We start from the raw sequence: 20000 nt of genomic DNA on the forward strand, positions 1-20000 counted from the left end.
GATTCAAACCTCTCTCCAGTACAGTCCGCGGGACGCTGTGAAATGTTGGGTATTTTGCTGTTTCTTGCTTATTTGTGTCAACTCACGCCGCCTGACACTGAGGTGTGCCATCGGTAGGGGCAGAGGGTAACCAGCATGAGTTGGAATCAGGACCTTTGCTATCGTGACAATGTAAATTGGAGTAAAGATAGCTAATGCAGAAAGCACTCCATAGATCTGGATAAACATTAGAAAACTAGGAAAAAAATCTGTATTCTGGGTCTACATGTAAATGTGTGTAAAGGAAGAAAACCTGTCAACTTTGATAATGATCTATTTCTTTTCTGCACTGTGGTTCTCTCCATATTTTCCTTTCATTTATTAAAGGACTGCACTCGAAAGGCTCTCTGAAGACTGTGCATGTCCATTTGCACAGCGAGTTGCAGGCCTCAAGGCTGGAATTTAAGCTAACAAGACACTTTTAAATTGTTCCACAAGCAAGGCAGCTCCTTGTCAAATGACAGATGAGGAGCATTTTGTGATTGCTTTCTCATTTAAAGAATTCTGGCGAAAGTCAGGAAAGCATAATACTTTCCTGATCAGCTTAAATGTTTATCTGATGTGCATCTGAAAGGCATTATTGTCTTGAATATATGCATGTCATTAAAGATAGGAGAGACACGGGCGCGTTCTGCCAAAGAGACAGCAAGGAAGGACACTTCAATAAATACACGTATTATCATCATTAACAGAAATCTGGGTCACATGAGGAAAAGGAACACGGTGGTCTATGAAAAGTTATTTGAATAAATAAAGCTGTCTTGTGGCAGAGACCACTGTGTTTCAAGAGGTTCGCCATCACAGAGAGTGATGGAGGACTGGCTCTTCCAGCCAACCCCTTGTGCTGGGACTTGGGAGCTCCTGCTGAGACCTTGATCCTCCTGGGGCTGCTGTTGATCAGATCCCCGGCTGTGCTTCCTTTTCCCGTTTCCCATTTGGTGCCAGACTGCCCGCAGCTGTGGAGAAGAGAGAGGTTATAGACCTGTCCGGGCTCTCTTTTGGTTAATAATCTATGCCCACCATGTCTCTCAAGAGTACAAATGCGGAGCTGGGTTGCTCAGCCAGGGGCAGGAGAACTTCCCACGTTAATATCCAGAAAACTCAGGATCGATCCGTCCAAACCCAAATGTACTTACACATAAATAATTTTCTGCTCATATTCTTGGCCACTTTATGGCATTCACCTTCCTTAAGAGGGTCACTCGACACGGCAAGAGAAGGGCAGTGGGCAGGGCATGTTTGATAGGCAGTGACACCTTCAGACTGCCCCGGTTTTGAATCATGAACTGTTTTGCTAACACACCACCGCCTTATTCCTGAGGAACATGCTGAACTCGGCAAGTGAGCCTCATGCTATCAGCACATCCAGCAGCCAAAACAAATAGGTGGAGCCAAATTAGCACAAGTCCTGCCTCACCAACTAAGTGCGGTGCTTGAATTGGTGCAAGCAGGAGTGTACTTGAGTGCTAGGGGACGGAAGGTGGCATGCTGATATAGGGAGGCAAAAATAGTGGTTTTTCTCCTCCCATTTCAGTGTTGTTTCATAATCATAAGCTAGCAGGCTCCGGTGAAGGCTGTGCATAAGCTCAGTGTTGTTAGGACACCTGTTTAAAAAAAATACCTCATGTTTTGCCTAGAAAATGGAAAATCTAGAATTGACAGCGGAATAGTCAGGTAACTCATTGCAACGTGCCCATCTAAATGCTTCCTCGATTCCTTCTCTACCTGCCATAGAAATAACACTCCTTAAAATCAGCCCCATGCCTATTCTTATCTTTACTACCAGCATAGAAGTATTTTTTGTTGGTTATAATTTCCCAGGCTTTTCCATGGGAACAATTACTTTTTCTTTTACCCAAGCTGGTCCTGACACACATTGCGGCTTCCCACTTACTCTTTCTTCTACAGTTACTACCCAGATGACATTTACATCCAACCTACTGGATAATTTTACTCGAGCTCCAAGTTATGCACACGAACAGCCGTAGTGTTTCTCAAGCTGTGTGTCTCACAAGCGTGCTTAATGAATTGAGTCACTTGCATACGTACATGCCTTTCTCTACACCCACATAATGAATAGGCTGTGAAACAGTAAACACACACCTTTTCATTTTCTCAATTTTTACGTCTCCCTCAATGGTTTTTTTTTTGCTTGTATATGAAAATACATCGTTGTGTGTATGAAAATCCACTCCTGATTTCCCTGCCAGGTGAACGTATGAGATGGTTTTGGTCGCTAGTATTGCAGCGTATCTGCCAGGATGTCAAAGCCTCAGGTTTTGTGCTCACTCCCTCCCCTTTGCTTCCCTTCTAGGGCTCCACCTATTATAGGATATTTACCCTTTGAGGTTCTGGGAACGTCAGGGTATGATTACTACCACGCAGATGACCTGGAGCTTCTTGCTAGGTGCCATGAACACTGTAAGTTCCTTTCCGTCTGCAGCATGCCTGTCTTTGTTCTCCTTTGTCACTTGTGCAAAACCTTTTACTGTTGTCGCAGAAGGCATCTTTATCTGGGGCACGAGGGAATTCTGTCTTCCCACGACGGACTGTCATAGCTGACACTTACATGGGAGGTTGAATCCCTGCAGAATTCACTCAGATCAGGAACTCTTTGTGCAGGTTTCCCAAATTGGCAGATACCCTGTTTGAGCACAGGTTGTCTGAGAGTGAAATGAGATTAATAGATGGGAAGTCAGAACTTTACACCCTCTGCCTCCAGTTTGTGAGGGCAGCCCCAAACCCTGGGAGTTTTGTTGATTGTCACTGCTCATGGCTCCAGAGTCAGCCAGGAGGCTCAGCTCACCAAAATGCCTTCTGAAAGCAGCATTTGGATCGCCTGCCTGTGCAATTGGATGTTGTGAACGTCACTTAACTATTAGTAAAATGCTTCTGGAGATTCAGACTCTTTTTTAAGTATAAAAGTACCGAATACAGATTCCCCGTGTGTGAAGATGCCTCATTTTTGGTCAACCTGAAAGTAAAGCAGAAAAGTCCAGATCAGGCAGATGTGTGAACACCAGAGAACGTCTGTGAAATTCATCTTTGTGCAAGGTGAAATACTGTGACCTGCAGGAGCCAGGTCAGAAGGAGCACTTAGCCCGAGTCCTGCGGCAGTGCAGCCCGCTGCTGAAGCACCACGTCCCGCTGAAGGCTGGAGCTGATCTGAGGAAGGGCAAAAGGTGGCAGCAGATGTGGTCTACTATTAATCAGTGTGCTTTTCCTACCAGATGAGCATGTGAGATGTTTTATCCCTGAGACTGTATTTTTCCATGTTGTTACATGCACTTCAGACTGAGATGTTGAGCCAGAATTGGGTCTGTCCTCCAGCTGGTTTGCATTGCCAAGCACTGTAATGAGAAGTAACTGCGCACTTTGTAAAATGCATCTAGGTAATCAGATATTTTGCCAAGAAATATTACTTACAGGTTTTCTGTTGGGCAAACTCTCTATCTGTTTGTCTCTCTGCTGTCTCCATTTGAAAGGAGAGTGTTTTGTCAAAAGGAAACAAGGACACCTCAGAGAGTGGAGAAAGTGGGATGCTGTAATTGCTCTGAGATGCAGAGCAGCGCCACGCAGGGACACCAAGAAACTCCACAGCCCCCCAGCACGCTGGGGCTAGACAAGCTGCTTCGTCTCTGAGTTGCAAACCACCCCCATCTCTACCACATACCCTCTGTCACTTACACATATAAGATGCTGAAGGACCTAGTGGAGAATGGAGAAAATTACTACTCCTCTGAATGTCAAGTTTCCCCACTCCACTTTCCTGCCGGCTTTTCTACCCTGCCAAGGCGAAGCTCTGGTACAAAACGGGCAGCAGGGAGGAGGGTTGCCCAGCTGAGCACGCAGAGGAAGCTGTGAAAGGGGCTAGACACGAATTGTGTCAAGTGCAGCAAGTGTGTAGATGGGAATATTAAAGGAATATTTTAATTGCTGTCTTGAGCAACAGTACTTTTCAGTGCTGTTTGCGTAAAAGACCATTGAGACAGAAGTGAGCTATTTAAACAGACAATGTCCTTTTGGTAATGTGTGTGACGTAGACGCTAACTATACTGAGAGTGGGGTCAGATCATTCAGCAGAGAATCTATTTAGCGATTTATGTTCTGCATCTCTACTAGCCACGGATCCCCTCTTACATATTAAAAGAGTATTTGCACAACACACCTGAAGGAAAGGATCTTTTAATCTTACTGTGCAGGGGAACAAAGTAAGGTGCTGGCAAAGCGATTTATAGAAGTTGCTTCAGGAAATCTCTACCAGGCCTAGGAGCTGAGTGATCCCCAGCATGGCGTGTTAGACAGAAGACCTTTGCTAAGTGCTTCATCTAAAGGCCATCACTGTTAATGGGATGGCTAAAGAAGTTAGTCCTGATATTTAACAAAGTAGAGGTGTGCAGGTGAGTAAAAATACTTGGGTTAGTGTGGCTTGGTAAGTTCCCATTCATCACATTAAGTGCTCTGGGCAGGCATCTTGCCTACTGTGAAGTGAAATGGGTTTGCTTAAACCACGTTTGTATTTTGCTTTGCATTAATTATGGGTATTTTAAGTGAGCATGTTTCACATTGTACTCCCAGCAGTCTGGGAACAATTAATGTGGTTATTTAATGTAGTTTCCCTCATGATGTTCCAGTTGTATTACACCACTTGAGATTTTTCTGGACATACCCTGATAATACATACCAGGTCTGGTGTATTTAGGTCATCTCTCAGACAAAAACTCTCAGCTGAACTGCTAAAACTCCACTATCTTACTGTTTTGTGTCATTATTAGGATCCTGACTTCAAGCCCCCAGTCTTTGAAATGCATTCTCATGTACTTGTGAAAGGCCAATACTTTGTTTAATTAATGTTATTTATGCTTATTTCAGAGGAGCCCATGAATAAGTTATAAGTATATAGCTAGTTATATAGTTATGCCAATTATTAGTTATAAGAACAGTAGCAAAGTGCACTCTTGAAAATCAGTAGCAGAAAAGAACCCAAATAAAAGCTCAGTACGTGGCTGTGTATCATCTGTCGTGTTTATAAAGCCACAAGAGCCACTTTAATGCAGTAGCAGACTGCAAGAGGGGTATGGGACGAAGTGGTTTTTCCAATCGCCTTTGCACCATGAAATTTCTGTTTGCTATAAATTGCTTTCCTTTCTGTTTAACAGTGATGCAGTTTGGAAAAGGAAAGTCCTGTTACTATCGGTTCCTGACCAAAGGCCAGCAGTGGATATGGCTGCAGACACACTACTACATCACCTACCACCAGTGGAATTCCAAACCCGAGTTCATCGTTTGCACACACCTGGTAGTTAGGTAGGAGCAAGCACCAAACACTTCACAATGTATGTCCCATGTGCTCATCCATTATTTTTTCTAGTTCTGTGTTAGCCAAATATTCGCTGTGTGTATTGACACGCTAAGATGGTATGTAATTCTGTAAAACTATTATGACAGGGAACATGGGGAAGAACATAATGTGTTTTCATTACTCTTTTTTTTTTTTTGGCAACCGGGCCAAAAGCCTGGAAGCCACCGTTGGCCAAGTCTATCAGTGTGTTACATTCTCCTTTTATCCTTAGCGATGACATGGCCATAGGAAGAATTAAAGCTGTTAAGAATTGGACGGCTTTATGGGCGTGAATGGGATCATACATCTCCTACAAAATCTTTTGATCAGAGCTTTAAATATTTACGACTTGAAGTTAGCTGCTGTCCTGCTAGCCTTATTCCTCACCTGAAATTCAGCCCAGGATCCCCCCCTAGTGGGAAGCTGCTTGTGCTCAGTTGCAAACCCGTGCTCTAAGGCGGTGCGTATGTGGGATGCTCCGTGATACGCACCTTCTGGAGGGGAGTCTGCTTCACTACCACTGTAATCTCAAAAAAGATTGTGTTAAGACTGAGAATATATTTACTGAAGGGCTTGAAAAATAGTAGCATACTGGTTTTCTCTATTAACTTGAGTAAACATATTCCTCACTGCGTCTTTCTTTACTGTCAGGAATCAATTTCTGAATTTTTTTCTGGTCTCCCTTTTTCTTGTCAAACATCTGGAAGAACAAACACTAGTAAACTGGGATCTTCTGAAACACAGACTGAGAACACCTTACACCAATAAAAAGGTGTAAGTGAGTAGAGTTGTGTGTGCTGATACAAAGTACATGTCAAGGGTTATCGTAAACAAATGTTAGAGAGAGGGATTGCTTCTGAGTTGTGTCGCTTCTGCCGTCCTTCAGGGAATTTGGCTTCACTTTAAGCTCTGAATTTATTGTGTGTGAACATGTCTTCTTTCTGCTTCCAGTGCCTCTTGAACCTAGTGATATAGTCCTAAACAGATTTTGAAATTCAATTCTGTCTCATATAGTTAAGGTTTAGAATATATTATTGAAACACACAAGTCAAAACGTGATTGCAGGAAAATTCATTGCCTACGATGATATAAGTGAGTTCAGTTCAGCAACTTCTCTTGCTTCCCACAAAGGTAATGGCCCGTTAATATTTCAGCACGCTAAATTCTGGTACCTTTCAGTGCCCACGATCCACAAGCACTCAGAGAGTCTTTAAAACATCCTCTCCAATTTATCCCAATGGTGAATCATGTGGCATTCTTTACTGTAAATATTTTATTATTTAAGAGAAAAAATAGTAAGAAAAGCAAATATACACTTTTAGAGGCACATTCCTGGGGATTCCTGCACCTCGCATTGCACCTGGGCAGCCGTCGGTTTGTATTCAGAGCTTCCACTGGAGCGAGGGATGTTAACTCTGATGTAACACACTGCATGGCGCTGTGTGCACCCTCAGAAAGAGGGGACCTGACCTCCTCCCCCGCAGGGCGCTGGCTTAGGTCTCACTGAGCTACCGTACAACATGCACAAACTTGATTCTTGATCATCAGCAGGTTAGAAAATGAATGTACATTTGCTATGGCAGTTTACCTGCACAGAAGCTGTAGGATCGTTTTTCTGCTTGATTATGGAAAATGGGAACCTCCTTTATTAGGAAAATTGTACTGAGGACAAAGACACCCATTTTGTCTTCAATAACCAAGTGCACTTTGCTTTTAGATTAGTTTTGCTTGAAGGCATCCAGGGCCAAAATTGGCAAAGGAGTGCTTGGAATGATTAGTGCAATTAATCATATAGGCTCTGCAGTCCTGGTGCAGTGGGACTGGGACACTGCCCTGTTGTTTCTAATCTGTGGGTATTCAGCATGTGCAGTTATTCACAGGTTGCAAGGCTGTATGATGATGTTCCTCTAAGCACTTTGTATATGAGAGAGTGTGTGTGTGTGTGCTGTGCAAAGCTTGTGACTCAACAGGAAAACTCCATAATGATCTGTATGGTAGGATAGGTACCATACAGTAAACGATATCAGGCTGAAAAACTGGATTTTAATTTTTTTTTTTTAGTTATGCAGAAGTTCGAGCTGAAAGAAGGCGAGATCTTGGCCTTGAAGAGTCATCGATTGAACTGGCATCCTCTTCTCTAAAGGTACCATGTCCCTTCACAGTTGAATGAGTAGGTGTTTAAACCAAACTGAGTAATTGCTTGCTAATCTGAGGAAAATACCTGCTCTTTCTTCTCTTTCTCCTTTACTCCCATCTCCTTCCAAGCCTTCAGCTGGGTTACGTCTCAGGCAGACCCTGAGAAGTTTTCCACTGCATGGCTCTAAACTGCCCGTCTTGGTTCAGGCATGTAACTGCAAATTCAGCAGTTGCGTTGCTGCTGTTCTGCTATGCATTATCTTTCTGAGACTGTTACTCAAATGATAGGTTAAACCACCTCAGTTCAGAAGCAGAAAAGTAGAGCTGGAGCTGGAGGCCAGATTGCTGTACCTGTCACCGTTAGTAAGGCGCAGGGGATCCGAGCACAGGGCAGTACCACATGGTACCTGTTCTGTTAATGCCAGCTCATCACTGATACTCAGATGAAGATTGGAAGTGAAGGAAGAACACTTATTGCAGATTTCAGCTCTGTTTACACCGTTGGGCAGGATCGCATCAAGTGTAGGCTTGTGACCAGAGCAATAATTTCTATGGCTTGACTCAGTCTGGCATCCCAACACACCTGCCCAATTAACAAGGTCATTTTAATGACTTTTACGTTCTTCCTCTCAGTAGTCTACAAATAAGACCAGTAATCAAAGTAATTTCAAGTGGTTTGTTGTGTAATTATCATTCCATTAGCCTCATTGCTCTTCAGACATTATTTTATAGAAGCCGTTTATGGGATGTATAGGGGAAGCTGTCCCAGAGATGTTTTGCACTTGAGCAAGGACCATCTTGCAAACAGCTGCTTCTCTGTCACCACAGCACACTTCTGTGTCTTTTTCCCCTTTCCACATGATAGCTGAGATATTTCTCTGCAGACCTTAAGCTGCATCTGTTGATGTAAGGCAGCTGGAGGAGAGGCAGAGTGATCACTCCCATTGCTTGATCCTCTGGAGGGGAGTGGGAAGCTGGGGGGCTCCCTGGGAGGCATGGGGAGGGTGGTGGCACAGCCAACGTGGTCACCCATGTCCTGCAGATGAAACAGTCTCCTACTACCCAACAGTTATGGGCTGTTTGCCATAAACCATCTGCCAAGTGGCATCTGTCATTTTGGTGTGACGGCTCCAAAGCCGTTAATATTCACTAGCTTAGGCTGTTCCCTTCTGTGGATGTGCTGCCAGGTTCCTGCCTAGAACAGTCTGCTGGGAGCGACTGCATCCCAGGGAGCGGCGAGTGGGGTTGCAGCTCTCAGCATCGCCCCGTACCTGTCCCCCACAGAAGCCATTTGCTGTAGGTTCTCCTAGGGCTGCAGCTGATGTCCCTGTGCCACTGCTCCATGTCCCTTCCCAGCCATCTCTCTCCATCTCCGCAATGAATAAAACCATTCCCCAGCCAGCCACTCCTGCCGCCTTCATTCGTTACCTCTGCCACCACTCCCCAGTGTGCCACGGCCAACGAACTGTGACATCCCTGAAGAAATCAGGCAGAAGGAAGCTAATTATAAAAGCATATTTCCATTTGCACACAGCTCCACGGGCAGGAGAGCAGGAGGGTGGCACGCCAGAGCGCGGGGCACAGGCAGCAATCCCTATGGCGTTCGCCCGACGCACGGTGCGTCCCTGCCACCGCCGCTTGCTGCCGTCAGATGGGTGTCCCGGGACAGAAATGCGTGGCATCACCCCAAAGTCAGGGGTGCTTGGGGTTTGATCCTGAGGGTCATGTCTGCACGGGGATACCTGAAGGTTTTAGGGTGAACATTGAGGAGCAGACCGAATACTGCAGCAGGGTTTGGTGGTGTGGTGCTGCAGTGCTGGCCCTCTACGCACCCAGTCTGTTATTTTTCTCTGCAAACAAGCGGTCACGGAGGTGGAGGTCCCCTCTAGCGCTGTCCTCTCCTGCTGACGGTCTCGCCACTTGTGCTTCGCTCCCCGCAGAGCCACAGCAGCTACCTGGACGTGGGGCAGTGCGGCAGCAGCCAGGACGCCAGCCGGGAGGGAGTGTCGCTGTCGTCCCACAGCTCCCGGCGCTCCTCGCACACCGCCCTCTCCGACTCCGCGTGTAGGTGCCAGCGCGGCCGAGGGCAGCCCAGTGCAGGGGCGAGGAGCGGGCTGGAGGGCAGAGCAGCCTCCAGAATACTGGGGTTTGGCTGGGAGTGACCGAGTCAGGGCGGGAGGGGGGTGCTCAACACTGGGACCGACGTACTGTGCCGTAACAAGTTATGGTACGGCAGCAGAGCCACGGCCACGTGCTGCCTCCTCCCTCTTAGCCCACTGCCAAGGCAAGCGCAGCTTTCCCCCCTGTTTGCTACCACCTAAGGGTTGTGGTGGTTTGCTGTGCCTCAGGGGACAGGAGGTGACTCACTAAGCTGAAGCAATTTGATTGAGCCCCGAACCTCACTGACAAAACTTTTATTATGGGGTGGTTTGGTCCCTGATGATAAACTCCTGCAGAAGGAGTGCAGAAGGCTGCCTGCCTTGCTGGCAGCTTCATGCCAGCTCCCACGCGTGCCCCCCCCTTGCTCTGGGGGCAGTAGTGAGGTGACTGCAGTGCCTGTGCGGTGCTGTGGGTAGGAGCCAGCTCAGGGGGCTTTTCTTGAAATACTTGCCAGGGGGAGAGTGGGAAAGCTCCTCTGGAGACACCCATGGAGGGAAGGCTGAAACAGGGCGTTAGCATCAGAAGGGAACCCTGCGAGTCAGGTGGAGAGCCAGAGGGACCACGGAGGGGCAGTTCGGGGACCCAGTTTGGCAGCATTCGGGTCACTGCTCATCTGCGTAGGTGGAGTTCAGGCTTAGCTAGGGTAGCCAGGCACAGGTCTGCCATATCACAGTAAACTGCCTCTTTTCCAGCCACGTCGTCCATGCGACACACGGACACCAGCACGCCCACCCGGCCGTCGGTGCCGGGGGGGCAGGTGGAGAAGGCAGCCCTACGGCTGACATTGGCTGGAAGCGCTCAGGTCGGTGGTTCCTGCGAGCAAAAGCCTTTTTGATGCTGTAAAGAAATGAGCTTGACAAACCTTGATCTCGCCCTCAGAGAGGCTGGATCCCCACCTCTGAGTGTTCTGGGCCCGAGCATGGGATTTCCTGGGGCTGTGGGGAGCGCTGCTGGCCAGCAGAGCCGGTGGAGAGCTGCTAGAGGCTCCTCTGCTGCCTCCTTTCGGGATTCAGTTTGCTCCTCTAGGCCAAACGCCTTCTCACACTGCAAGCCTGCTTTTCTTGGGGTTTGTACACGTGAAATGGCCTTTATCCAAAAATGGATGGTGACACTGAGGATTTGCAATTGGCAGGGGGCATGCAGGAGCTTAAATTCTCCCTTCAGACTCATCCTCAGATCTCCATGTGGAGTTGTCTAATTCCCTGCACTTGTTCATCACCGGTATGAGCTGGTATCGCACCAACTCTGCACTAGAGGTGCTATGGACCTACAGTAAGGCAAAATTTTCATTTCTAGGCCATAGCAACTCCTCAAGCCCCTGGTGAACATCTTCCTCAGCATCCCGTGGCTCAGCCAGCAGTCCCCTCTCAGCACGCTGTGATGGTACGTGGTTTATTTTTGTTAAACGCACTGGTACGGCCCGTCAGCGGGGCAGACTCGGTGGCTCTGGCTCACTGCTCTTACCTCCTTGCTTGGCTGGTCCCAGTGCAGGGGCAAGGTTTCAGTGCCCTTGCTGTTGCTATTACTGAGACTTACCTGCAACCAAATTATTGCAACCACTTACTTCAGCGAGGAGACAGAGCAGGTAGGACACCCAAGGAAACAGCTTAGAGGAAGATTTACACTTGTCAAAACCATTGGGGGCTGCTGAAGGCTCATCTCTGAATTGCTAGCAACTAACTGCAGGCTGATACGGTGCTGAAGGGTTTTATTGCCCTGGTAGAGGAAGGGGATGCCAGGGAAGGTTTGAGTTAGGCCAGAAGAAGAAAAAAAAAAACGCAAGAAGAATGTGGGAGTCATAAACCATAACTATGAGGCCTGTCCTCACACAGCTTTGAGGTCAGTGTGGTAAACGCTCAGACTATAATATAGGGGTTGAAAACGGCCAGCGTAGGTGTGAAGGATGGGTCCCAGGGTGGGATTACAACCTAACTTAGGCCTGGCATTTGGCAAATACCATCAGCAGCACAACTGAAAGCCCAGCCTGGAGGTGTGGCAAGGGTTAGCATGCAGCGTCTGCCACAAAGCGCAAGTGGTCCAAAATCAGCAGGGGAGTCCCGTGCCCAGACACTACATCTGCGCAGAAATTTAACAGACCAAGAGCTGGAGCGAGGCACTGAGTGTGAGCCAGTTGTGCTGCTGCTCTGGAAGTACAGTGGTACTTTGGTTAAATATGCAATTGCCATTTTTTGTCAGCATCGTATTTTCTATGGCAAAAGCTGAAAAGCAGTTGTTTTTCTGAAGCCAGCATCACTATGAATGTGAGTAGCAGGACTGGTCCTACCCCATGATCTTGTTCTCTGTTCTCTGCAGCCAGTGTACCATTTCCCGACCCAGCTGGGGATGATGCATCAGCTGAAAGAGCAGCTGGAGGAGAGGACACGCATACTGCAAGCTGACATCAAGACACAGCAAGAAGAGCTCCACGTCATCAAGGAGCAGCTCCAGCTAGTGCAGGACTCCAACCTGCAGGTGCCCGGGGCTCCCAAACCCACAAACCATTTGCTTTTCCTTTGGGCACGCAGATCGGTAACAAAATAGTCAGTGGCAAAAGCATTTAGAAATGAGCTCTGGATAAATCGGTAGTTTGGTCTCAGATGTGAGAGTAGTGTCTCCTGAGAGATGAGTGGCATCAGTATCTGCTTAAGTATTGAATCAGGAATTTTCATGATTTGGAAAAAAATAATCCCAAACTAATCCGAAATCCCCCCTGCACAAAAAGCTTGGCGGTTCGGTGGCTGGTTAGTGCTGCTGGATCCCTAGTGCCATTCCTGCAAAATGCAACAGGCGTAATGGAGCTGGAACGGTCATGGCTCTGAATAAATATTTGGGCACAAGCTAACATTTGATTTTCTATTATTCATGGTTCACTTTGCCCCTAGATTTAGAAATGTTGCTGCTGCAGTGTTATATATGCTGATAGAGACAGCCTGGGAGCCAGAGACAGTATCTCCCAGGCAGTACAACCACCGGATGAGCTGCGACAACTCACGTATCTCTTTTACTTAAAGATGCTGATGCAGCAGCCAATCCCTGTCGTCTTCAACAACGTGCAGCACCCGAGCCCCAGGAGGCCGCCGCCGCCGGGGACGCCCAGGCACACCACAGCCAAGAAGTCACAACAGCAAGGCCTTATGGGGACGAAGCACTACTGCAGCACCCACCTGCCGTCACCGCGCCAATTCCTCAGGGACCCCTGTGGCACGGCCGCCCAGGTCACTGGCCGCTTCATTGTCTTCGTCGTCCCCTTTCCTGGCTTTTTAAATACTTGTCTGCCGTGTCCCCCCTCCCCGTGGTCCTCTGTGCTGGTTTTACTCCGTACCTGGCATTACAAAATTCGTGTTGAGAGTCAGTTGCGAATGGTGTCATTCAACTGTAAAAATAAAAGTCAGGTAGCCTAAAGCACTAAGCCCTGGGGACCACTGGAGCCATCCTGGTGACCGGAGAGGAACCGAGTAGGAGGCTTGGGCTCTCATTCACTTCTGTTTGCAATTGCAACATAATGCTCATTCGTAGCCAGTGAGAGTTGTGACTTCATAACATGGGGAAGTAGGCATAATTTTAAAAGATTAATTTTCTTCTGCCTGAGAAGTCTTGGAAGGCAGCTTTGAAAAACAAGTTTGTCATCACTAGACCTAAATCCACTATATAGATGGTCACATCTCCTTGGGAAAGAATTGAGGTGTCCAAAAAAGACAAAACTACTGCTTTAAAGGGTGGATGAGACACTTTCCTTGGGGACTTCAGATTTGCACTCCTCCTCCCCTCTTAAGCTGGTCTCTTCTCCCTCAAGCCTTGCATGCCCTTACCCTTGTACTCTGATTTCTCAAGAGACCATCTGCTCCTACCGCTGGGGATCCCAGCACCTGCCGTGCAGGGGCAATAAATGCAAACAGGTTGGTTGTCCTGAATAGATATACTGTTCCTACTGCTGTGTTCAGGGAGAGTATTCTACTGTTCCTTCTCCTTTTCCCATCTGCACGCTGGAAGCAGTTATTTTAGCCTTCTGTTAGGGAGCTTTAAAAACTTACGTGGGTATCTATGTCTTCATTTCAGGTACAGCAGCAGCAGCAGCACCTAATGAGAGGAACCCAAGCCCAGGAAACGTGTCTGCCAGGGCAGGCGAGCATTTCAGTGCCCCTCTACAACAACCCCATGGTGTTTTCGCAAACGCATCCCATTACAGTGGCTGCACAGATACCGACTGACGGCAGCGAAAGGCAACCGCAGTCTGACTACAGCCAGGACAGGAGCCTCAGGTACGAACGCAGCCCTGCTGGGACCGTCCTGATGGCGGTGATAGGAGATAGCAATGCCTGGGCAGCGGGGAGGGCAGGCACATCTGGGCTCAGGGGGGTGATGGTCTCTGGGTGCCACAGCAGGGCCGTAGGGATGTTCCCTCCTGCAGAGATCTGGGTTAGTGGTGAGCCCAGTGCGCGTGCAAGCAGGGTGCTGTGCACACCATGCCGTACCCTCAGGGGCCTGAAATCCTTTTCTCTCCATATTTCCATAAATTGTCCATGTAGCTCAGTAACCTTTGGACATCCGCTGCTGTCAGAGGGAGTGAACAGGAAAAACTAGCAGGGACAGCCTTTCCCAAACCTATGTCTGCTTGCTCTGAAGCTCCAGACCGTCTTTTCTCCAGCCAGGACAAGTGCCATGGCAAAACCATTTTTCTTTTATACAATACTGGAAACGTTGTATAAAACATATACGACTGCCCCAAACTATTCAGCCACCTTTCAGGGAGGTATCTGCAGCCACTGCCTCCAGGATCCAGCCGTTTCAAAATACTGTGTCAGGAAACAAGATAAACCCTAGAGGTCTCACATCTATAAAATATATTTCGTACATGAAAGATTTAGCAAGTTTCAGCTCACCTCTGCGAATGCATTAGACAAGGTGATAATAAGCATCCTATTTCATTAGCTTTTCTCAGGTGACGGTTTGCACGCTTTCAGGGAGGATTTTCAGGGATTTGTTTCTAGAGACTGACAGTCAGGAGTTTGGGCCTCTCCTTTCCCTGACTGTCCTCTGTTTTTCCTCCACCGCAGGATGCTGTTGGATCAGTCTATCCAAGCCATGATGCCCGCCGCCAACAGCAGTGGCCAGTCCACGCAAAGCAGTGCCAGCAGGCAGCAAGGAAAGTAAGTCTTTTTGCTGGCCCTTTGTTTTCATGCAGTGTTTTAGCAGGGCACTTTATGGCGCTGAAAATTACTTTGAAAAACTTGTACGTGATCACACAAACACAAACAGTCTCAGCCTTAAAAGAAACAAAAGCTCAGCTGGTTAGGAGAAAAAGTAATGAGAATATTTTTTAATTACAAAGAACTTTATGATAACTAAAATGCTTTGAAAAAATACTTTTTTAACCGTTTTCTGGCTTAAAATGCCTAATCAAGTCATGGAGGAGATGTACAGCCTTAAAAACCTTAAGTATCTGCAGTTCCAGTCCATGCTTGATGGGGAGGGGGAAATCTGGGGCCTGCTTTCGCCAGGCTCTGCGTGGTTTGACAAACCCTGCTCCAGTCTGGTTCCTGCAGCACTTGGGCTGCTCAGGTCCTGCTCTGGTGGTGGGTCTGGGTTTGGGTTCTCATGCCTTGTTTTCCTCCTCGTGGCAGGTTCGTTGCAGAGCAGCAGATCTTGCCTCCCCCAATACAGATGCAACCGATTACCTGTAGCACTGCCCGACCTCCAGCCCCGTCGCCTGTTTTCTCCCCATCTCTGATGATCCCACACACCAGCTTCACATCCCACCAGGCAAACACACCGGTTCATCTCCACCAGTGGCCACAGCAACAAGTTCAGCAGCACCGTCTCTACCTTCAGGTAATGGAGCTGGAACAGGTTTGTGAGGATGCACAGGGATGGCTTTGGGTTTGGGTTGGGTTTTTTTTGAAGAAATGGGGCTTACCTGGTCAGTGCACTCGCACGCCCTCCATGCCCATTGTATCTGCACGTACCCAAGTGCTCAGCCTTTCCAGGCTGGCTCTGCATCCATTCAAGGCCGTATTTTCCAGCGAACTCAGTTATCACTTAGCGTCCAGAAGAAGTATCCAGTTTTTCAAACACAACTGGTCACCCAGAGGAGCTCCGGTGGGAATCTTGCTGTAGACGTGAAACATGATAAGGGATAAGCTCTTTCAAAAACATGCCTCCTGCTGGTGTGTTTCAGTATAACAAGGTTTTTTATCACTGCTTTCTTTTAATAAATGGGTGTTTCACAACACAGATCTCTGGAGAAGGTGATTTTGGTTTATCTAAGCACAGCTTCATCAGTGCATGCCAAACCAATGATGCTTCCAAGGAGAGGGTTGTTGAAACTAATAATTAATTAGTAATACACTCTCCAAGGCTTGCCTGGTTGGCAGAGGTAAGTTACGGTCCTCCAGGCAAAGATGGTAGAAAACAAAGGAGGAGGAGTAGGTACAGCTGAAAGCAGCCATGCAGCAGGACTGGATTTAGAGCAAGAAATGAATCATCGTTGTCAGCAAATGTGGACATGAGCCATCCCCACTTTGGGTACGTGTGCTCATGAGCTGCACTGAGGTCCTGAGGACTAGCAGAATGATGGTGCTGGGGAGATAAATAGCTCCAGAGCAACAGAAAAACAGGCTTTGGTGCCACAGTGCCTTTAACGGGGGGTGAACCAGCAAGTCCACATCTTTGGGGTGCCAGCCACAGGGTGGTACATGGACAAGGTCACTCTACAACCTCTTCATTAGTTGCCTGAAGATCCTTCCCATGGAATAGGGAAGTTGCACGTCCTGCAGATTTTACCTCGTGTCCAAGTAGCTTTTGAAGGTTTCCATTCCTGCTGGGCTCCCTGTGGGGCTGGTAGGATGGATGGGTCCCGCTTCCCCTCCGTACTCTCCAGGCATTGTTAGGCATGCTGATAGCACCAGCATCCCAAGCCGCTTGTCCACAGCTTGTACCCTCGATGGGTAGAGGTTACCTTTAGGACTTGGTACTCGCGCTCCTGGGTATGAGCCTCAGTATCAGCCCTGCATCAAGAGAGGGAGCAGATGGGCCATAGGGCCGGTCTGACTTGTCAGATTTGTGTCTCCCGACAGATGCAAGGTCCTGAGCCAGTGCCTGGGGGTCCGACACAGCGCATTTTCCAGCCCCCCCACACCACACAGCAGAACCCCCTGAGCTACTTCCTCCACCCGCAGCAGCAGAGCCGCCACGCGCAGGGCCAGGCCTGCAACCTGCCGGACCTGCCCGAGATGCAGCTGCCCTGAACGCTGGGTCCGGGAAGCAGGGACCACCTTGGCTGCAGCCGCTCGGCACCCCGGGTGCACGCGGAGGGGAGGACGGCACCGTCAGAGCACAGGATGGGTGAGGTCGGGCCCCGCGGGGAAGGTGGTGGCTGGAGGGACGGTCGCCGCCGGGGACGGATGGCTCCGGGGGCACCTCGTCGGTTGGGATTTCCACGCAGCCGGTCCATGATGCTGCTCTGGCAGCCGTACGTGCTCTTGCCCAGCACAGAGGTACAACTGGAAGGCGATGGCTTTCTGGCTGCAGGGAGGTTATTTATCAGGTCGCCATGAAGATTGCTTTGCAACGGAGAAAACCCTTTTCCATTCAGGACTTCAGTGCTGAAAGTCACTGTGAATTTAAGCCCAGCATTTGGAGCACATACACAGACTGTACCGGTCCACAGGACGCCGTTGGATTACAATGTACATAACTCGTTTCACTGTAGTAGGTCCATTGTGGATTTTTTTTCCTTTTTTCTATACCTCAGTCCCGCAATTTTTTGTTTTCCAGGAGATTGGATAATGCTGCTAATTTACATAACACCACTTTTGCCTGAATTTCTTACTGTTGTTATACCAGCTCACATCGCAGCTAGTAAGATATTTGTCATGTTTTATTTTGGTTAACAAGTGCAGAAAAATTTATATGGGTTTTACTCCCTGTAGCCAAATATTTTTCAGGTTACAGACAACGAGTCCTTACTCCTTCTTTTTTTGGTTGTTTTGTTTGAAGTGATGTAGTTGTATATGTTTCTATACATGAAAACAAACAAACAAGCATAGAACAGCATATGACGGCAAGCTTTGTGGTTTTGCTAGGTCATGTTTCAATTTGGCGAACCTGAAACGTATGATCACAATGACACAAGGGATGTTACAAGCCCGTAGGGTCAGCAATAAATTGTATTTTTGTAAATTGTCACTTTTTAACTATAAGTTTATATTTATGAATTGAAAAACCAGTTTATTCCTCAGTGGGTGTACAGTTGTGTCCCTACTGTTTGTGTCTTTCCAAAGGAAAAATGAAAATGTACATTTCTGAGGCGTTAGTAGCTGCGTACTAACTTTGGGCACTGTTAGAGCCCAAACGCAGGAGATGGATTAGGCCATTACTGTAAGCTTTGCAAGAAAAAGGTTAGTGAGGACCAGGTCCAGCTAGCAGCAAAGCTCCATCTGGCGGTCAGAGCAAGGTTTGGGGACAGGTTAGTTTGTAACCGCTGTTGAATCCGAGCAAAGCGTGCTCTTTTTTGCCTTCTTTTTTTTTTTTTTTTGGCGTGTGTTTGCTTTTTTTTTCTTGTGCAAGCTGCTTTCTTGGCTCTTCGCACCACCGCAGCAGCTGGACACTGGTGCGTACTGATGGAGCAGCCCTTGGCACGAGCAACCCCAAGCAGCCCTGTGTTTCAAGAAAAGGGGGGGAGTGGGAAAGTTGGCGTGCAAAAAAAAAATAGGTATAGCTAATGGTACATGTATCTATAGCTAGAGATACCTAATGCTGTAGATATAGCTATATCTATAGCTGGCTAGCTAGCTCACTTTCTCCCCCACCAGCCACTCACATTTTTCTGTGCTGCAGAACTGGGAGGATTTTTGTAAGCTTCGGGGCCAGGCGCAAGCGCGTGGGCTCGGTAGCACGGGGGCAGAAAAACCTGACTGTTTCAGCCTGACTGAAACAGGTGGTGGCAGCCCGAGTTTCCCGGAGAGCTCAGGAACAAAATGGGAGCGCGCCAGATCTGCCCCAGACGCGGTTTTGGCTGCAGCCTTCCTGCTGCCTGGCGGGGTGCAGCGTGACTCACCGCCTGCCCCGGCCGTGCCCCGGCCCTGTTGCACAAGAGGCTGTTTCCCACCCGCCGGGTTTTTCCTGGGGAAGGGGACAGGGTTTTGATGTGCCTCATTGCCCGTGGTGGTGGCGGGAGGACAGGCTGCCGGAGCAGGGTGCTCCCGCCGCAGCCAGGAGCTTTCGCGGGGCTGGGCTGCTTTGATGTTTTGGCTGGGGCAGTGGTGGGCACGCGAACAAAAGCTGTGTGAGCCCCCAGCTTTCCACGGGGCCCATCCCTTGGCAAAAGCATCGGCAGGGGTTGGCTTTGGCTGGGGCGTTTGGGCACATACCTCCCAGGGATGCCAGCGGTGACAGGTTGCAGGTTGCAGAGCAGGCCACCCGGCCGCGAGCAGTGTTGTGGGGAGTGCAGTGGGCCATAGCACAGAGCCGAGGAGGTGCCCGGCAGCCCTAAGCCTAAGCCCCCTGAGCCCTGGGGTTACAATATCGGGGCTAGTGCCTTGCGAGTGCAGTCCCCTGGCTGGTTCCCAGCCTAGCCGGCACACGCAGCCCCTGGGCACCGGGGTGGCTGAGCAGCTGCTCTTGGGCACAGCCCGAACTGCCCCCCCCCATTTCAAACCCCTACAAGTAACTGCGGCTACAGCGGAGCCGTGGGCCGGGGCCACCTCACTGCTGGTAGTGGGATGTGGAACACCTGCCTTTGCGGTGCAGTCTGGAGCTGAAATACTAACAAACAGCCTCAACCCTTGGCTCTCAGAGCCCAAGGCCTGGGGAGGGCGCGGGGGGGGGGGGGGGGGGGGGGGTCTTTCCTGCCCCAGGCAGTTTGTGCTGCAGTGTCACATGAGGGACCGCAGCAAGGGCCAGCACAGAGCCTTGAGGTAGGAAATAATTTTATTTAATTTTTTTTTTAAAAGCACTATTACTTTTAGGGTCTCCCCCCTCCCCGTCCCAAGATGGGAGGGTTGCTCATGAGGTTGGGGCAGGAGGGGTTGCTGTATTTTTGGGTGGTGTTTGTGGGTTCCCCCCCCCCCCCCCAACCTTGGCACATAATGTTAGTGGGGAGGCAAACACACACGTTTATGTTAGGGAGCCACTATTGTACACAATTTGTGGCCTGGTGTGGCTGGCAGGAGGGAAAGGCCGTGCATTTCCCTGTCTTGCCCATTAAATCTGCATTGCCCCAAGATAACACCATGGCTGTTCTGCAGTGTCCCATCACCGTACATGAGCCCAGACGTGGCAGGTGTCAATCGAATGTATCTTGGAGGTGGTGGTGGTTGGGGTCAGG

The 20000-nt window shown here is 48.9% G+C and overlaps 1 protein-coding gene across 2 annotated transcripts in view; it reads left to right on the forward strand.

The window, feature by feature from the left end:
• The window catches only part of PASD1 (PAS domain containing repressor 1), a 55456-nt gene extending 36015 nt beyond the window's left edge, over positions 1-19441 (forward strand). For both annotated transcript variants that reach the window (XM_076347245.1, XM_076347246.1), the window contains exons 11-22: positions 2354-2460; positions 5199-5346; positions 7442-7523; positions 9457-9580; positions 10369-10478; positions 10973-11059; positions 11990-12148; positions 12688-12891; positions 13733-13935; positions 14731-14823; positions 15298-15505; positions 16750-19441. In XM_076347245.1, coding sequence (XP_076203360.1) covers positions 2354-2460; positions 5199-5346; positions 7442-7523; positions 9457-9580; positions 10369-10478; positions 10973-11059; positions 11990-12148; positions 12688-12891; positions 13733-13935; positions 14731-14823; positions 15298-15505; positions 16750-16920 — 1696 coding nt within the window. In that variant the 3' untranslated portion in view covers positions 16921-19441. The remainder of the gene's footprint in view (positions 1-2353; positions 2461-5198; positions 5347-7441; positions 7524-9456; positions 9581-10368; positions 10479-10972; positions 11060-11989; positions 12149-12687; positions 12892-13732; positions 13936-14730; positions 14824-15297; positions 15506-16749) is intronic.
• The last annotated feature ends 559 nt before the right edge of the window (positions 19442-20000 follow it).

The sequence above is a fragment of the Aptenodytes patagonicus genome, chromosome 9 (assembly GCF_965638725.1).
Source record: "Aptenodytes patagonicus chromosome 9, bAptPat1.pri.cur, whole genome shotgun sequence".
NCBI lineage: Eukaryota > Metazoa > Chordata > Aves > Sphenisciformes > Spheniscidae > Aptenodytes > Aptenodytes patagonicus.